At 42.2% G+C, this 18,536-nt stretch overlaps 1 protein-coding gene across 4 annotated transcripts in view; it reads left to right on the top strand.

Annotated features, from left to right (window-relative positions):
- Window positions 1-18,536, top strand: part of LOC128754694 (netrin-1) — a 43,611-nt gene that overhangs the window by 18,214 nt on the left and 6,861 nt on the right. For 3 of the 4 annotated variants that reach the window (XM_053857496.1, XM_053857494.1, XM_053857495.1), the window contains 3 exons: window positions 5,184-5,372; window positions 9,591-9,740; window positions 12,680-12,733. In XM_053857496.1, coding sequence (XP_053713471.1) covers window positions 5,184-5,372; window positions 9,591-9,740; window positions 12,680-12,733 — 393 coding nt within the window. The remainder of the gene's footprint in view (window positions 1-5,183; window positions 5,373-9,590; window positions 9,741-12,679; window positions 12,734-18,536) is intronic. The other variant, XM_053857497.1, reaches the window with a different exon arrangement.

The raw sequence follows: 18,536 nt of genomic DNA, 5'->3' as shown, positions 1-18,536 counted from the left end.
TTTTGAAGTCAAAGACAGGAGATATGATGGCATGAACATCCACATCCAGTTGGTATACAATATCGACTGTGACTAACAATTAAAATTCCAAAAAATATTTCAAATATTAGCTATTTAAAATGATTAAATTCAATAACCACGTTTACTTCTCACTTTGCTTTTTTGGTATAAATTTATGTAATATTATTATCTGAACATTTTATGTGATATCACCTTTCTATGTATTTATATACCAATATACCAATATACACAAATAAATACAAAAAACTTGACCATAAATCTGACTTTTTAACTCGGATGTGCAACATAAGCAACTGCTAAGCTTATGCAGATAGATTATTTAATCATTTCATTGTTAATATTAATTATGGAAAGCATGTCAATTCATTTTAAAGTTGTTTTTTTAGTTTTAAAGACAGAGATTGGAAAAAAATATCCATATAAAACTTCTTTTTTATGTTTTGGATATATAATTTTAAATACTTGTCATAGTTTCTTCAATAAAAACATAGAGACTACAGTTGAATCTGCTGCAGTGATCTTTAAATCTCAGGCTTAACGTTAACCTTCACTCCTTCGCTCCACCAGTCTCGCAGGGAATCCCCACAAGCACTGAGGCGCACCAGTTCTCACAGAACTTTAATCACACTGGTCAGAGAATCCCATCATTTTCTTACTAACTGACAGAAGTTGTGCTAATGAATCCGGGAAATCATGTGAGTGTTAAATTATGAAATAAAGAGCAGTGGATATAAACAGATTGAGAAGAATCTAGTCCGGTCAGAGATGCAAATGGACTCCTTCTCCTCAGCACATATTCATCCAGCTTTGATATCTCAGAAATGAATATTCTGTATGAGTTGATGTGGCTCTGCGTTCATCCAGTTGGGTTGCTCCTCGTCTTTTTGTGTGTGAATCTTCAGCCCTCAGTTCAGTGTGGAGGCCAAGAAGCCCATTAAAAAAGTGCACCTTGGCCTTTTCTGGAGTGTAAGTCGAGTTGGGGGTCATAAGTGCTCAAGTGAAGGAGGTATGGAGCACTCACAAGGGCCCAAAGCGGTGCTGCTAATTGGCTGCAATAAAGGAATTAAATGAGGGTGTTGTATTCTCGAAAGCAAGGCCTCATCCTCTCCCACTTCTTCTGTCCATTCACGCCCTCAAATGGGGGTTCTTGATATTCCCAGGGTCTTCCCCAATACACATGCACCGGGCGCCGTTGACCAAAAACCCGGGGGACACTTGGCACGCCCTTCACTTCATCACACTTCCTCTTTTCTTTGCTTGCATTAACACTTCTACTAATCCTTCCGTAGGTGGGATGTTTGCAGTAGAGTTGAGGACGACTGACAAATGGTTTTTCCACCTTGTGCTTTATCACATTACTTGTAGTACACAACTGTGGAGCATTGTGTGATGAACTATTAATAACTAAACCGTGAGTGTAATTACAAGACAAATAGAAGCCTAGTCTAGTCAACTAAAAGGCTTGCTATGAAGCAGATGATTATAAACTTAACAAACAGAGGAGCATACTGACAGAGTGTGTTTAATAATCCGCAATTATTGTGTCAGCCTGTGTTTTGATTCAGCAGTTGTTATAGGCTCTTAAAAAAATCTGCAGCTGTTTACAGAGACACATTCTTTAGGGACAATGAAGTGAATTTTATTTTCAGCCCAACATGGCGGTAAAGAGGATCTGTCGAGCCATCCACTGTGCGGATCTGCAGAGAAAGTGACAGTGATCGCTGGCTTGGGTGTCTCTTTAAAGGCGATGACCCACAGTCGCTCAATTACTTACCGAGGCTTATCATCGGCGGGATTAACCTCCGGCTCTGTGTCTTGAAATGTCCCTCTAATTAAGCAGAATGGGAAGGAGGCCTGTGTGCCGCTACACGTCTGAGGTCAGATGACGGAGGCTGGGAACTCCTCGCAGACCCCAATTAGCCGACTTTCCAAAACACACTTGTGGGTCTGCTAAGAAGTGCGGGAACCAGCGACACCCGATAAACAAATCAGTTTCCTGTTAAATTCTGCAGTTGAGAGCCAAAGATAAAGATGGTGCTGTTTGCTGTTCCAGTCTGTAACCGTACTCAAATGAGGTGTTGAACATTTTAAATCCAGCCAGCGTCACTTAAAGGAGCATGTGTTTATTGCCTACAAACTGTTGTCGGTTTACATTGCGTCATTGTAACTGCAACACTACATTCTTTATGACACGCGCCCAGAGCAGTATCAAAGAAAACAATTGTTCAGTCGTAGATTATGAAGCTATATAGTTCAATTCATCGGAAAACTGGAGATAAAAGAAGAATTGATCATGGCGCTGGTGTCGATATTTATTCATTTAGAAAGTCCATCACACCAAAAATATGGTTGTGACTTTGGATCTCTTTCAAAAATAGAGTGGCAGACTGAGCATGAGCTGCGAAATCAGAAAGTAGCAGCAATATTCCACACAAACAAAGCAAAGGAAAAGAAGCACTTTCAATAAATTGAGAGAGAATATAGAATAGAAAAAAGAGAATAGAAGAGGTACAAAACATACAAAACAGCAGTGTTGGGGAAGGTACTCTGCAAGCAGTTTGAATGTAGGTCAGTGGTACAGTAGCTTAAGCCTTCTACATTTCGGGTGGGTTGTTAAACTACAGTTTAAAAAAAGCATTATCAAGAAACTTTGATTCCTGTCAGCTTTTGGAACCAGGTAGCTAATATTTTCGGTTTCGGTAGACTCTCGGATGCTTACCAAAAATACTACAATAATGTTTTGTTTTGTTTTGTTCTTGTTGAGACCAAATACATTTTCATAAATACATTTCTTCATATGCTTTTATGATTAGGTTGTTGTTAAAAGTGGTCATAGTAATATAAATATATTATGAGAATATTAAAATGGATCAATGTTTAACAAAAAAAAAATGCTTTGCAGAAACAAACTGTAAAGCAGTAACACACCTAACATGGAACCTCTCGTCTCCATGCTAACAATAACCTTAACTCCCAAAGAGGTTTAAAATACATGTTACTCAATCGTCCCTATTATGCCAGAGACAATTTGACACACAATGCTCTCTCCACTAGCACACCTTCAATTCCATGCTGTAAAGCGCTTTTACAATAAGCCACATGCCTCCCAGGTTGACAGCATTATGCGCCGTCTGGTAATTCCCCGTCTTCATTTTGTGAGGGTGTGAAAGAAGCTCAGTGGCGCAACAGAGAATATCTGCAGGTCTGAGATGGATCCTCTCTCTCCGCTCTGCTCACAGTCGGCGCTGTGACCTGCAGGCAGACTCGCAGATGGAGCTTTCACCAGGTCAGACAGGCAGACAGATGCTCAGATCCGTGGAATTCAAAGGCTAGATTGACAGCCAGCTCAAGGTTTTCAACGCAGTGACAGAGATCATTTCAGAGTTGTCCAAACAACCGCATCCAATGTTATCATGTGGTCTGTGTGGCTAAAGTTCAAGTTATTCCATTAAAAGTGACGGGAGTTTGACAGCCTCCACTGACAACTACCTTCTTTGAGTAAACCAACCGATACGTTTGTCATCTTCAGACTTATTCCAACCTGGAAATGACTATTTTCAGCATCCTGTACGCACCAGAGCTGCAAGCTCGATCAGAGGTGTCACTAATGAGTGAATATTTTGGTGGTGGTGGAGCCTTGGCGTGTTGCAAGGTAGTCCATAATTAAGTCAAGAATGTTCCTGCCTTTTTTCCGCTGCCAGAAAGTCATGAATAAACATCAGCTGGGTAATTGAACTCAGAACTGTCAACCATGCATTAGTAACCAGGAAGCTTTGGGGGATTTACTCATCTTAATTGGATTTGCAGCGAATGTTGGAATGGGAACATATCTTTTGATAGTACTGGGCTCAAAAGTTCAACTTCTGGTACATTTCTGAGTAAATGAAACAGGCCATAACCAACATGGGAGCGGTTCAACAATGTGCGCATGAATGGATGTTTAAAAATATTTATACTTCAGGCATTCAAGCACAGCTAATGGTGCGTTCCACTTATGCTCATGAATGGAGCCTTCCAGCAAAACCGATATTGACCTAAAAATGCTTTAACAGCAGCTTGAGAAAATACTGTAGGAAGTCATCAACAGGAATTTTAAAATGGATATCTACAAAGCGGTAGGATTAATATTACAGTATCCCATGCCAAAGGGACATACCACGCCTTTTAAACTAAGAATTATCCAATATCATTTTAATGCTTTGGAGCTGGAGAACAGCTCAAGGTATTGGCACGTTGCCTTTGCCTTTCTTTGTTGCGTACTACGTTCATTTCCAGACATTCAATTTAAACTGGATTTACTACTCCAAGTACAAGCTGTGACTTTTTAAATTAAGAAGGCAATGTGTCTGCTGAGCTTGCACTCTTTTTTTCTTCATTCCACTGTGAGGAATTTAACTGAAAAGCTGAACTGGCGTCATAAGAATGAACTCTTTTCAAGCATACATTGTACTACATTATCTAATTTCCCCTTTAAAATGATGGTTCTTATCGCAATATGTTGCTGAACTTATAGTATCGCAACATATCCCGATGTATCGTATCACCACTCCTGTATCAAGATACCTGCCGATACGTATCCCTACAAAGCTCTTTTCACTTACAGTGCTACAATGTGTCACTTGGTATATATAGCACTTGAAACCACCATGTTTTCGTCAAGGTGACTTTGACAGAAGAGTCTGTAATGTGGAGAGCCATGTGAGGTGCTATATATACCATGTGACATGTTAATAGGAGCAGTGAAGACTGCTCCTGTTTGTTTTGCCTCAGCCACACTGTAAGTCTGCATCAAATGTCACATACGATGGGAAACATTTTACTCAGCATTTGAATTTGAATTTGAAATTGTAATAACAATTATTTTGGTATATATAGAAATAATAGATTTTAGTGCAGAATGTACTACAGAAATGTGTTCACTAGGTAGGTTATTGTAGTCAGTGTCCATGCCAAAAATATTGTGTGTCATACAATTGACACATTTTGTACTGTAGATATATATCCAACTAGAAAGCCTTGCTTCATCGCTTCCATAGACCAGAGACACAAATGAACTGATTTTCATTTGTTGCCTGTTCTGTGACTGCTGTGAAGAATTGTACTCCCTTTTTCAGTTTCTGTTTTTGATCACTCATCAGTTCTTGATGTTCTTCCATCCTCAGCCTGCAACTGTAACTTGCACGCGCGCAGATGCCGCTTCAACATGGAGCTGTACAAGTTGTCGGGGAGGAAAAGTGGAGGTGTTTGTCTCAACTGTCGACACAACACGGCCGGTCGTCATTGTCACTACTGCAAAGAGGGCTACTACAGAGATCTGTCGAAGCCCATCTCTCACAGAAAAGCCTGCAAAGGTAAAGTGTTTCCAGCTTACCTCAATGTACCTCATCTAGCTAGCTAGCATGTCACTCATGCGTTGTGTCCTTTGATAGGACAGGGAATAAGTCCAGCTGAGTCTTAACATTCTTAGTCTGTTGCAACATCTCTCTCTGTCAGCAGAGATGCGTTGGAAGTCCTCTGGGACCGAGGAGGTCGTGATGGTAAGGGCGGGTGGAGTGGGTGTTCCTTCTTGACACAAAGTTATTTGCCTTCATTTGTGGGCGGTGGGGGGTGCAGAGGAGATGACAGAACAAGCAAAACAAACAGACCTGAGGTGTGAAGTGATCTCAGGTCAAAAACCAACCAGGAAGTTTTTAGCCAAGACCGCAGAATGGAACAGAAAAGGAGACAATGCCAAACTCCGGTGGCGGAAAAAAAGGTAAAACTAAAGCAGAGGATGAGTGGAGGACACCCCCATGCAGGTGTGCGCACAACTGAATGGAGGGATGAATCGCCTGCCATAAACCCTCACCGCAGCTATAAGGGTCACAGAGAGAGAGGAGGGGTGATTGAGAAGAGAGAGGGTATGTTTTCTCACCTCTGGTATAGCTGCAGGGAAAGATAACAACCAGAGGATCTCTGTGCAAACAAGTCCAGAAACACCCCTGAGATGTTTCGTAGGGAAAAAGGCTTTACATACATCAACACGCAGGCACTTTTGAAGGATTCTCTTCTGAGGAAGAACAGAATAATGCTGACAGGCTAAGCCCTCAGTTCGCCATTTCACTCTGCCGAGAATCCCCGTAGCAAGAATGTGTAGTAATGATCACCGGTTCATAACCGATCGCTTAATCAAATGCATCCCAATTTCTCAGCCCTTGAGCCATCCGTGAGTAGTAACACCTTCAATGGCTTTGGGCCCAATTCTTCTGTCAGCCAGGAATGCAAACACACATTCATCACACCAAACTGTGTATCATTAACCCCTATGCTCCGCCGAGTCTAGCCAGCCAGCTAATTGTGGAAATTTGACCCCATTTTTATGTCTCTGCACGTCCTATAATTTGCAGATCACTTTCCGCATAAACGTGGTGATATTTTCAAGAGGCCATCTTCTTCTTTTTCTCAAGATTTTTGCCTACATTCTGCAGGCAGACGTTGGCTTCAGATCTCAGAGTTATTCTCCTTTTGGCCAGAAGCTTGAAATGATGGAGAACAGACTTCAAACACTATTTTTATGGTAAAAATGTTGGAAGAGTTTAAAGTCCCCACATTGTGTAATCACAGGAAAATCCTCCCACTTTTCCATTAACAGGGAACATTTGTCTTTTTTTTTTTAACTCAAAGCATACAGAGAATTATTTTCCCCAAATTTGTCTACAAACAACACTCCGGGTTATTTGCAAGATTCTCAACTTATTTATGATGGAAACGTTTGTGAGCCCTGCGCACACCGACAGGGTGTATCTGCTGAAGCCATCTCGAGTAGATCTGTAGTAGCTGTGAAGTGGATATGCTCTTCAACTAAAAAGCCCTCACTGACATCCTCAAAGCAAGTCCACCCTTCAGCCTAAAGGTAAAGGTCAGCCCCTCGGAGATTCTACCAATTTATCATCCAAGCATGCGGCAGGTCCTGTAGCCTTTAAGTGGGTGAGAAGGACTGAAGTCGAGGGAGGAAAAGCGAGTCCCACCTGTGGACCATGTGCTGAGGACTTACTGGCAGGCCTGAAACTTTGAGTTGTGGTTTCGGAGCAGACACTTTCAAAAAATATAACCCAAACTCTCTGATGCTGTGAGAAGAAATGCTCTTTGCCCCCGTGAGCCTCCAGTGGCACTGACACACTCCTAAATTTACTGGCCCAAGGACGTGCTCGGCGCCTTTCCACGCTCTTTACAAGATGTTCCGCAGGGCCAGTATGTGTGTCAGAGTTATCCACACAATGAAAGCAGATGTTTCAGATAAAGGTACTAATAGGTACACACACTGTTTAAGAGGCTTTAATCATTTGATAAGAACAGACGCAAGATAAGGGCTGCAACAGAAGCTGAATCACAGGAAACGGGCAATAGAGATAAGAGCCTCTGTTGTGCCCCACTCTGGAGAGCAGAGTGGCTTTAGTTTGGGGCTCCACCTGAGCAAGCGCCTGATCGTTTAAAGACGCAGGGTGACCTCTTTGCTTAGGAGGCTTCATTTAAAAATTGTAAACATTCGTGGTTCATTGATGCCTTATACTTGATCTAAATCTAAAACAGCTCAGCTCAAAAGTATGACGACAAAACATCCCATGAAAACAAAGCAACTTTGGAAGCTCCACTTGCTTTTCTGTGAGTGTTGTGTGAGCGAGTTCCAGAACGCCACTGCCCCCTGCTGTCCAAGTCAGCTCATATGCGTTTGACTATCATAGATATCAATGAGATTTGTAAACTTATCTAAACTAAACCCTGTGCTCTTCTACTGGCAGTTGTTTTCCTTAAGCTTATCTGATGGCTTAATGCATACAATAATAATAAGAAATTATATATATATATATATATATATATATATATATATATTTTTTTTTTTTAATTAATTAATTAATTAATTTTTTTTTTCATTTTTTACAATGTAAAATAAAATTAAAAATTACATCATACAAAACTCATTCAAAGACTTCCTGGCTCCAGAACACTTAAAAAAAAAATAAAATAAAAAAATAAATAATCTGTCCCTAGTCTTATTATCCAGCTGCATTTCCTGAAAATATTGTAACTTCTCAAGTCATTACACTGTGACACTACACAACAGACTTAAAATGAAGGTAACAAAATTAAACGACAATCAAGTTGTCGACCTGTCACTTTTTATGCTTGAATTTTAAATATTTTCGGATTCTCCAGTCTACAACATAGTTTTGCCATTGAAATTTTAGTGTGATATTTCATAACTTGACAATTCACTCCAATAAAAAGCACTTGATTAAAAATCCACTGTGCTCTGTTGCACACTGGTGGTCTGACGTTATCCATTTGTTTTAGCTCTTCATATTAAATTGTGGTTTAAAACAGCGTGAGCCAAACCACCAAAATTTGAAGGCTTTCATGGTGACACAACACAGAACAATCCACAGGGAGGGGGCTCGGGTGTGTGTGAGCAACAAACAGGTGATTTTTAAAGCACAAACTCTGCTTTTCATTAAACTGCCAGTGCAATTGTTAAATGTTCATTTAGCTTTTCAAATTCACTCTTCAAGAAGAACCCTCAGCGGGACTGTCCTCAAATGTTCTTCAAAATCTGAACTGTGAATTGAATTTAAATCAGTTGAGAGAATGATTCCAGAAGCATATGTGTTTGATAGACCCCCCAAGTTTGGGAGGAAGTGTGACAGACACTTTGGGCTCGCTATCAAAGCCCAGAATTAATCAGAACCAGGCAATTAGGATTAACCGTAATAATTTTATTATTCTCCAAAGATGCCTGAGCGTTTTGTCGAGCTGTGCAAGCACAGCTGGAGTCCACCAGGGCCTTCAAACGCCGACATGCACACTTGAATTAGGCAGAGATTTTTGCCATCATACTGGTGAAGTGATCCAGCTGTGGCAGGTTAATTCTGATTCAGTCTTTTGTAAAGTAGATAAGACTCAAGTGCAATAGAATGTGGTTATTTGAGTGGCAACCATCGGCTATTTCAAGAATTTAATTTGCTGTTGAATTATGAATATTTTCTGGACATAATCTCTTAAAATCCTTCTGCTATCTGTGGCTGCTCTGAGATCAGGGTGAGCTGGAACTTCCACGCAAAAAACTGAATATAGTTGCAGTAGTGATGTACACAAAAACATTTGAAATCTGAGACAGTCTTGTCCATCATTTGAGGAAAAAAACAGCTACGGTTCACATCTCAGGAGGGAGGAGGACATATTGAAAAGCCTTGAGGTTTAGGCTACGTCACCTTTGAAAAACACGACAGCATATGAAGCATACCATCTTGACTTGGTCCTGATGCTGAGAGTGAATCCATCTAAAGAAGTTGGGGATTATAATCCTGAATGAGTCGGTACAAACTGTTCTTTAGTTCTCAACAGGTGAAGATGAGTCAGTGTGTTACGTCTGTGTGTGCACGTCCTCACGCCTGTCTCTCACCACACTATTGTTGTTGATCACCGGCGCTGCTGCCACTGTGTACCCACCTGCACCCTGCAGTTTGTGCCTCCCCACGTGTGCGTGTGAGACCACTCACTGTGCCTCTCTCTCTCTTATTTCTCTTTCCTCACAGCATGTGATTGCCATCCCGTGGGTGCCGCTGGCAAAACCTGTAACCAAACCACAGGACAATGTCCCTGTAAAGACGGCGTGACTGGTATCACGTGCAACCGCTGTGCTAAAGGGTACCAGCAGAGCCGCTCGCCCATTGCCCCCTGCATAAGTACGTGGAACCGGTCTACACCTTGTCCGCTAATTCCAAAAGACACATCACACAAACACAGAACATCCAAACAAAGTGACACAACACTCAGCAGACAAGCGTCGGGTAAATCTTCTCACTTAAATAAACATGCTATTAAACAACACCACTTCTGTAGCTGCTGAGAGCTTCATAAATCAGGGTTAAGTTCTAAGGCCAGTCCTGTGAAAACAGTCACCACGATGTAAGCTCATTTGAAATCACGAGTTGTCCCACAGCACACATGGACAAACCTCAACCCCTGACGTCTGACTTCATTATCAGAGCGAACTGGTCAGTTCAGTTGTACATATTTAAACGCTTCATTGAAGCGACTAGCACACATGCGGGTCACATGACCTCTTTAATCAAAAAGTCCAGCCCAAGAGAAGTGTGAGCTACTTTTAAATGGGAAATATTTGTCCCACTCATCTAAAACCACTCACTCGGTGTGTACAGTGTATAAACTCATTCACCGAATTCTTGGGCAGTTTGTGTCACCCAACCTGAGGCCAACAGATCCCAAGGTGCTGAATGGATGCGTTTCAGGAGTCATGTGACCAGTTCATGTCTGTGATTGGCTGTGCTACTATGCTGAAGGGGCACTTTTTCCAGTGCCCCAACTAATATTATGTAGAGAACAGGAAGCTGTTCCCTCCTCAATATTTCTTACTCTGTCATGATAAATGATGACCCAAGTGGTGAATAAATAGTTCCTTAATAAAAAGATGAACAAGTGCACCCAGCACCCCCTATTGACCAGTCAGTCACTGACCAATTGTTTAAGTTAGACTCTGGTAACAGGGGAAACTGACGTATGATCATTGATCTTAAAACAATTATATATATAAAAAAAACATGTTAACACCATTAAGGATGCTCAAATGAGAGGACAAGCAACAGGCTGGTGACCTTATCTTACCAAAAACGTGCTCAACAAAGATGGCAAAAGAGAGGAATTGAAAGCCGCTGGCGGGTTTCCTCCCTCCCTTGTTTCATAAAAAAGACTTGATTCTCGCTTTCCTCTGCCGCACACCTATGCACAGCTGTAACCACCACTGCTTTCTTCCTCTCTTGTTTGTCACGTTGATACATTGCTGCGGTTTTTGCCCATGAATACGCCTTTGCTTATCTTATACAGATTTTTCAGAAGGGCTCCATCTCTTCTTACCAGCCGACACTTAGGAAACACATTCTGTGTTTGATATCTTCCACACTGTCCCGCACCTTTGGAGATAAGACACCAGCTCTTAGCGGATGATTTCTCTCTGTCAACTCTCTGCACTGTTCGAAACAAGACAGGATGTGGGAGCAGATTAAGAGAATCAAGTCTTTGTCTGACATTTCTGTATCTTAGAATCAGGATGTCCTTTATATATATATATATATATATATATATATATATATATATATATATATTCAGAAAAGAAAAAGCTTTTAAAGTCTGTAGTCATATTGGCAGAAGTTCATTGAAATAGAGCGGTGAGATTTCAAGATAATTCTGACAAAAGTATTGACTTTGGTAAATTGAATTTCGCGAGAAATGTGACAAATGAATGAGGGACTCAAAGTTTGGTCCACTTTAAATGACCAAGTAGCAGTTTTCCACATTTCTCTAGTCCTACTGATAATACTCAGGTCTGACTTGTATGTATTAAAATAACTAATTTCACATGTTTTTTAAACGTCACTTCACACTGACCAACATGGCCGAGGAGTAAACTTTATATCTGTGATGTACTACGTCTGTGATGTGCCTCAATAATCTAGATTCCATCCCACCACCGATCGAGGAGGTTGTTCTCCAAGCCAGAACTCTTGTGTGATCGCACATGATGTAGCGTCACAACAACACATATCACGTTTGGGAGTCATGAAGGCTTTGCAGGAGGACCTTAGTGGTGTTACCACTTCATGCAACAGATTTTGTTAAACAAATTCCCCCCCCAAAAGGTGACTTTTAGTCCAGTGTGGCTTATATAGTTTTTTTTTCCTTCTACATGATGCACTTTTTGACTGGTGCTATACTCCAGAGCGACTTATAGTCTGAAAAATACAGTCGTACATTTTGAGCTGACAATGCAGTGTTAATGCTGTACTTGAACCAGTCAAACAAAAAGTAGCAAGAAAATTATTATTACATGTAATTATTCATACTCAGATTTCTTGTAGCGTTATCACACAAGATTTTGCTCAGTGTACAGGGATTATATTTTAATTTTCTTTTTTTTTATTGCCAATAGAATGAAAATATACCTGAAGTAAGGGAGGGGAGGAAGGATGTGCTTTAGTTTGAAGACGACATCCATGGCATAATCTTTGAAACAAGCGTGAGCCACAGACAGGAATTTCAAGACCACGCTGGTTTTCTTGGTCAGAGAGGACCTCTGAGCTGTGAGGTTCACTAAAACATGCTTGAAATGTGTTTAACCCATGTGGCATTGGATTCACAAATGAAAGACGTACTACAGATTTTCACTTTAAACATGGCGGTCAAAAATGCAAGCTTTGCCATAATGGTAGGGTTAACTGTACAGTATATTGATTTTATAGTCGAAGGAATAGAGAACAAAAAGCATGTTAAAACATTGCAAGTACTGTATAGTCAAGTGTCACCAGATGTGCATTCAATTGTTTACAATTGAAAACCATCACACCAGTGAAGAAATGATGCCTATTTTAAGTCCAAAAAGCTGCGCCATAGTTCATCAATAGCAGGCTGCTGCATTTCAGAGAATCCAATATGCTCTCAAGATCTTTCCATCCCACAGTCAACTGAAATGTTGATGGGTAACAGGACCTTGTCTGCTGAAGTGTCACACACACACACACACACACACACAATGTCATCTTTCTTTTGATGAGGTCCGATACCTTTGCATTGTCGTGATGTACATTTGTGTTTGTGTCATGTGGAGCAGAGATTCCAGTCACTCCTCCAACAACCCCATCCACCAGCACAGAGGAACCCTTAGGTGAGTAAACCCCGGCATGTTTTCACTCTCCCACTCGTATTTGACTCTCCAGTGGGGATCCTTGCTGCTTCTTGTACACATTAAAGGGATTTTTATAGCATCACACCACACCCTGGTGGAGAAGTAGGGTTTGAGTTGGATCCCTTTGCCCTCCTCTCTTAATGCTCATGAATATTACAATCATTGGCAGCAACTTTGGGACGTAGCCCCTTTAATCTCTCGCAATTAATCAGCGTAACTGCAGCCCAGCGTGATGTTGCTCTCGCATTCAGCCAGTTTGTTTTTCTACTGCTCTCCTTTAATTTTGGGTGCCAGCCAAGTCGCTCTGGAAAAACAGGGAATCCGCTCAAGTTCTAATGGAACTTGCCAGAAAACTCCAGTTCGGTCATACTGTCAAAAACACTGGTGACTGTTTGTTATTTATATTTTTTTTATTAAATTGATTTTATTTACAGGGCCCTGTCCTTCATGAACAAATTTTCTTTCAAATTTTGAATTCTTGTTTGATATGAAGTGTGTAGATACTCAGTGAATTTGTGACACCACACTTATACGAAGCGCTTTATCAGTGGGTTCCCTCTCCACCAAGCTTTACCACTTATGCACAGCACAACGTATGTACAGTACATAAAGAAAAGTTTCTTCTTTATCTAAAAAAACAAAAACAAAACATGCTTCTTCATCTGTCTGTTCGGTCTGGGTAGAGTTAGTGAAGCACAATAGCTGAAGAATCGTTGATCCAAACCAGCGCCAACAACATTCATAACTTAATCTTATCTTCATCTTACACATTTAAACTTCTTTTATTTGCAAGAGACTATTTAGGGCGCCATTTTCAGCAGAATCAGACTATACAATACAACAGCCAAACTAACCATGATGTGTCAGAAAACAAACACTTACTGCAGCACATAGTTCAACACAGCACTTTCACAATGATATAAAAGCGTATGTGTATTGATTCTGAAATTTGTCAGTTGCGGTGTGAAATATTGAAATGCGATTAATTAAGATTAATACATTTAAACGTGTTTCAGAATTACTGAAAGAGGGGGAAAACAGGAATTGCTTCGTAAACATGTTTATATGGAATTTTGCTCTTTGGTTTCATTGTGTAAAAGTTGGCTTTGCTCTGTGTTAGATTGTGTGTGTGTGTGTGTGTGTGTGTCCTCCTGCAGCTGTTGTTGAACTCTCCTAGGTCCCCAAACATTCCCTAGGCAGCTTTGATTGACAGCACAGTCATGATACTGCCGGTCCACTTCCCTCCTCCACCACTTTCCTTTTCTTTCCAGTTATTTTTTTTCTGTTATGCCCTGCTCTCTGCTCCCTCCTTCGTCTCCCTGCGTTTCACGCTTTGCCTTTACGAAACACTGTGTGTGGTGCGCAGCACAAATATCTGGAGTTTCTCTGGGCCCCCTTGTCAAGACCCCGTCTACCTTGCAAGCGAGCGGGGATATGTTGCTTACCTCAGCCAGGGATTCCATGATAGAGTGGGACCGTTTGACTTTATAGAAAGTAGAAAGTGGAAACTGATATGGAGCTTCAACTTTGTGAATCTATAGACATGGCTACGTTTTATCCCATCTCGTTTAGGGATTCCCTTCATGTGAGTAACAGTGGGGAGTGGGGTGGGAATGGGGGCGGGGTATGTATAGCAGTGATATCACCTATTGTCTGATGGCAAACAGATGTGGTGATTGTTGACAACATTGAGAAACAATAGCAGTTTCCAAATAGGCTCGCGTGAAAGACCTAAAACAAGCAGTAAATATTTTGATATGGAAATCAACAGATTTATTTGCAGTGTTATTGGGATGAATTACTGTGAAGAACATGCTGATGAGGTGCGAGCTCAGCTGAAGGAGCAGATGGGAGGAAATAGTTGGACTGGAGTCATGTCAAAAGGGGCAAAAGAGGGGTATCCTCTATAACAGTGGTCTCCAACCCCCGGGTCGGGGACCGGTTCCGGTCCGTGGATCAATTGGTACCACGCCAAACCAGAAATAATGTGTATTATTATGAGTCTGAAGGATCTTTTCTTTTGAAAAACCTTTTATTTTGAAAAATGAATAGATTCTCTTGGTTAAGCCTTGACCACTTGAGAGCCAAAATGTAACCCACAAGCTCGAAAAATGAGTGAAGGGAAAAAGGCACAGTGAAGAGACAGGAGAAGACTACGACTTCCAAGAAGAAGAAAGTTTTTAACAAACAATACCAGGAGTCGTACTTGAGATATGGATTTATCGCGGCCGTCTACCATCACTCCAGGATGGGAGACGTCTCGTTGCAGAGGAACAAGCTCAGGGCTCCCATTGATTTAACCATGTGGTTATTTAAAATTTTCATGCACTTTATATTGGGTTTTGAGGTGTATCTCTGTGCTATTTTGAAGCCCTGCTTAAACGTTACCATAGCAACCACAGTAAGAGAGCATTAAGGCACTGGTCAAGAGGAGGAGAGTTTGAGTCTTAGTGGGCGCACAAACATGCAGAGGCCTTATATGATGGGTCAAAGTAGCAACTTCATACCCGCCGGGCCACGTTCCAACTGTCAAGGTCTGCAATGATAAAAAGGTTGGGGACCACTGCTCTATAAGGTCTCAAATGGACCTACCTAGTTGAGTTCTTGTCCCAGGTATAGATGTGAGGATACGCTTGGCTCTGTTGACTAGAATGTGGTCCCAATATTTTTCTGCCATGAAATTGTTTGGATAATTGTGATCCAACGTTTTGGGCTGAAAGGTTTTCCAGCGAAAGATCAAAGTGACTGAAAAAAAACTTTGTTACGTTAAAAAGCAGAGGCATGAGATTTGGATCTGCTGACAGCTGTTGGGCAGGTGTCTCCGCTGTACGAGGGGCGGGGGCTGTTTTGGAGGGCTGAATGGAGAAGTGGGGTGTGAGGGGAAAACGGAGTGGATATTAATTTGTCTCTGGCAGCAGCGCCCCCCTCCTCGCTCGACCACACGGGAGGCAGGAATGCATGAAGAATACCTCTGATGGTGTGGCGCAGACAAAACACACATTGTGCTGCTAGGTCATGGATGGTGTGAGTCGCCACTCCCACGGGTCGTGACAGAGACGTCTGCGAGGCAACAAAATGTGGTGGAGATTAGGCGCCGATGACCTGTGATGGCCCGTCAGGATCCACAGGATGTGAGCGAGAGCGTGGGTGATTAGCCGCAGCGCCGATGATGAGGCTCTTACGGCTCCATCTTAAATATTCCGACCTTTCCTCCTCAAGCTGGAAGTGATCAGCATCCGAGGAAGAACCCTCCTTGGATTTTTTAGACATGAGTCTTCAAACACACGCCCTGTCACGTCAACACAATCCTGTTATCCCGGATCCCATTCTCATTATCAAAACATGCTCTGTTTACTTACTTTACTGCTCCAAACACTTTTTAATGACATCCAACTTCGGACGGGTTATTTTTCGTAACTCAAAAGTCTTTTTTGGGTGAAATGATAATAAGCCGCTGACTCATCTGAAACTCATCAGTTACAGTACCGCCGAAGGACTGAGGTCATTCAGACCCATCGCACGCCACCAGAAAGTACGCTCGGATCGGGTCAAGAATTCTAAAGAGCTTCTTGGGCTGAAGTTTGCCAAAACCCATTTTTTACCCTGCTCAACACAATGCATGTGCGTGTGAGCGCGTGCATGTGTGTGTGTAGCACTTTCCCAACTTAGCTCTGGTGTAAGCAGCAGAAGAGGAGCTCAACACTGGTCGCCATAATCTAATTACACGCTTTATTTGTCACAATTTGTTTCTCTCTTAGTCGGCCGGAGGGAGAAAGCCCCCCTCCTGGGCTGCCATTCACACCTCTCCACCACTCATATCCATCTTTGCATCTATATCCACAGGCCTCGAGCATATTAGGCAAGAAATACACCACGTAGGTGTGAGCGTGTGTGTGAGACGTAGCCAGTACGCCAGATCGTGTCCATGACGTACCTCCTCTCACACCAAGTAGCTGGGATGGGCTCCAGGCCACTGAGATCCCTTACCGCACAAGAGTCCAACTCAAGACCAGGGGGCCAAATCCAGCCCATGAAGTCCTGTTTCCTGGCCCACAAGTGCTTCAGAGACTTGGATAGATCACATACAATCTGGCTTCCGAGATGTCAACAATTACTCTGGAAACTTCGGGAATGTAGAAGAGAAACCGATCTCACATACACAAAGAAGCCTTAAAAATACTATCAGCGTGGAAGAATGAATTTATTTTTATACTATATTTAAATATTTCCACAAAATAATATGTGTTTATAATTTTGGCACCGAGCGTGATTCAGTTTGATCCCACTGCTTTGTCGGAAATTGAAGTGGACAGAAAAAGATTGGACTCAAACTTGCAAGTCGGTTCATGAGATCTGATGGCAGCTGGTTCTGGGTTAGGGAGAAGACGCCACTCATATCGGCCTGCCCACAGCGGGCCGATATGATCTTATATGTCAAAGCTCAGAAATCAAGATGGATACCAAGATGTTCCTCAACCAGAATAGAAATGGAATCCCGTTATTATTACATTCACCAGCTCGACCGCACGTAGCTCATTTCACGACACAAGACGCAACAGTTCAGAACGCCAACAACTGAACGGGAAACTCATTTTGGCTGCTTTTATCTGTGGTATTTGGCATTGGTAAACTGGCCTGTGGGCTCAGAACGATACAGTGGCGTATCCAAGACGGGTCCCAAATGAGAACGATTAGCTTTAATAGTGGCCCAGCAGCACTTTGATACCAGGGCAGAGGTCCACCTCTCAGTTACGCACCTCTCAGTGATCTGAAAGGGGGTAAACAAAGCGCGGTAGTAACTACATCTACTGCACATTTTAGCTGAGCGCTGCAGGACGGCTCCCACTTCCTCGACTTGTAATGCAGCACAAAGAGAACATTTGTCCTCCCAGTAGGGGACTGCCGGGCCCTAAATGGGGATCTTGGGGTTCTCTCAGCGGGGCCCGGAGCTGCGTCTCATGGGGTACACTAATGGGGAACGAAAGGCTATCAAAGACAAGTATCAGGACGGCATCAAGGGGGGTTATGAGAAAACAAAGCGTCCTTTCCACTGCCTGTCCACCCCCTCCTGTTATTTACATGGTAATCAGGTCCTGATCGCGGACTGCGCTGTTGTCGAGTGTTGATCCAATATCTTCTTCAATCCACACACAGCTAGCATGAGAGGATTTTGGCTTATTTTTGGTTAAACACCGCTTCTTCAAACGCCCCTCCCGTCTTCGTTTAATCAACCCTCAACCTCTTTCCTCTCCGCCACTATCCATTTTCCCGCCTCCTTTTCTTTTTCTTGGGCTGCATTTTTTCTTGAGCCGCTGTCGCCCCGGCAACCGCATTCAACAGGAGAATAAAAGAGAGTACAGAGCTCAGAGCACAGATCTGCTGCACAACAATGTAGATTGTTCATATTAAGGCTTCTTTTCTCCCCTCCCCATCACTCTTCTTCGAGCATGTCACCAGCTGCCCACCCAGCGCTCCCTCCTCTTCGCATACTGTCTTCATTACAGTGGGACTTCCAAGATTAAACGCTAGATCAGCACAAAATCAAGGACTTGGCAAGCAGAGGGAGGCTGGTAGATGATTTAAGAACTAGTGTAGTTCATTCATTGTGTTGAGATGGATGATGCCGAATGATGGGCGTGTCATAATTCTGAGATAAATAGAAATAAATGTTGGAATGTCAGAACGGAAATAAATATTTCCACTTTCATGTCTTTATTTTTCCGCATTTATTTCAGAACTATGTCATAATTGGAATTGCTAAATGAAAAAAAAAAAGGTTTTA

The sequence above is a fragment of the Synchiropus splendidus genome, chromosome 2, assembly GCF_027744825.2.
Source record: "Synchiropus splendidus isolate RoL2022-P1 chromosome 2, RoL_Sspl_1.0, whole genome shotgun sequence".
Classification (NCBI taxonomy): Eukaryota; Metazoa; Chordata; class Actinopteri; order Syngnathiformes; family Callionymidae; genus Synchiropus; species Synchiropus splendidus.
The sequence above is the reverse complement of the archived record's forward strand: the minus strand, read 5'-3'. Positions and strand labels throughout refer to the sequence as shown.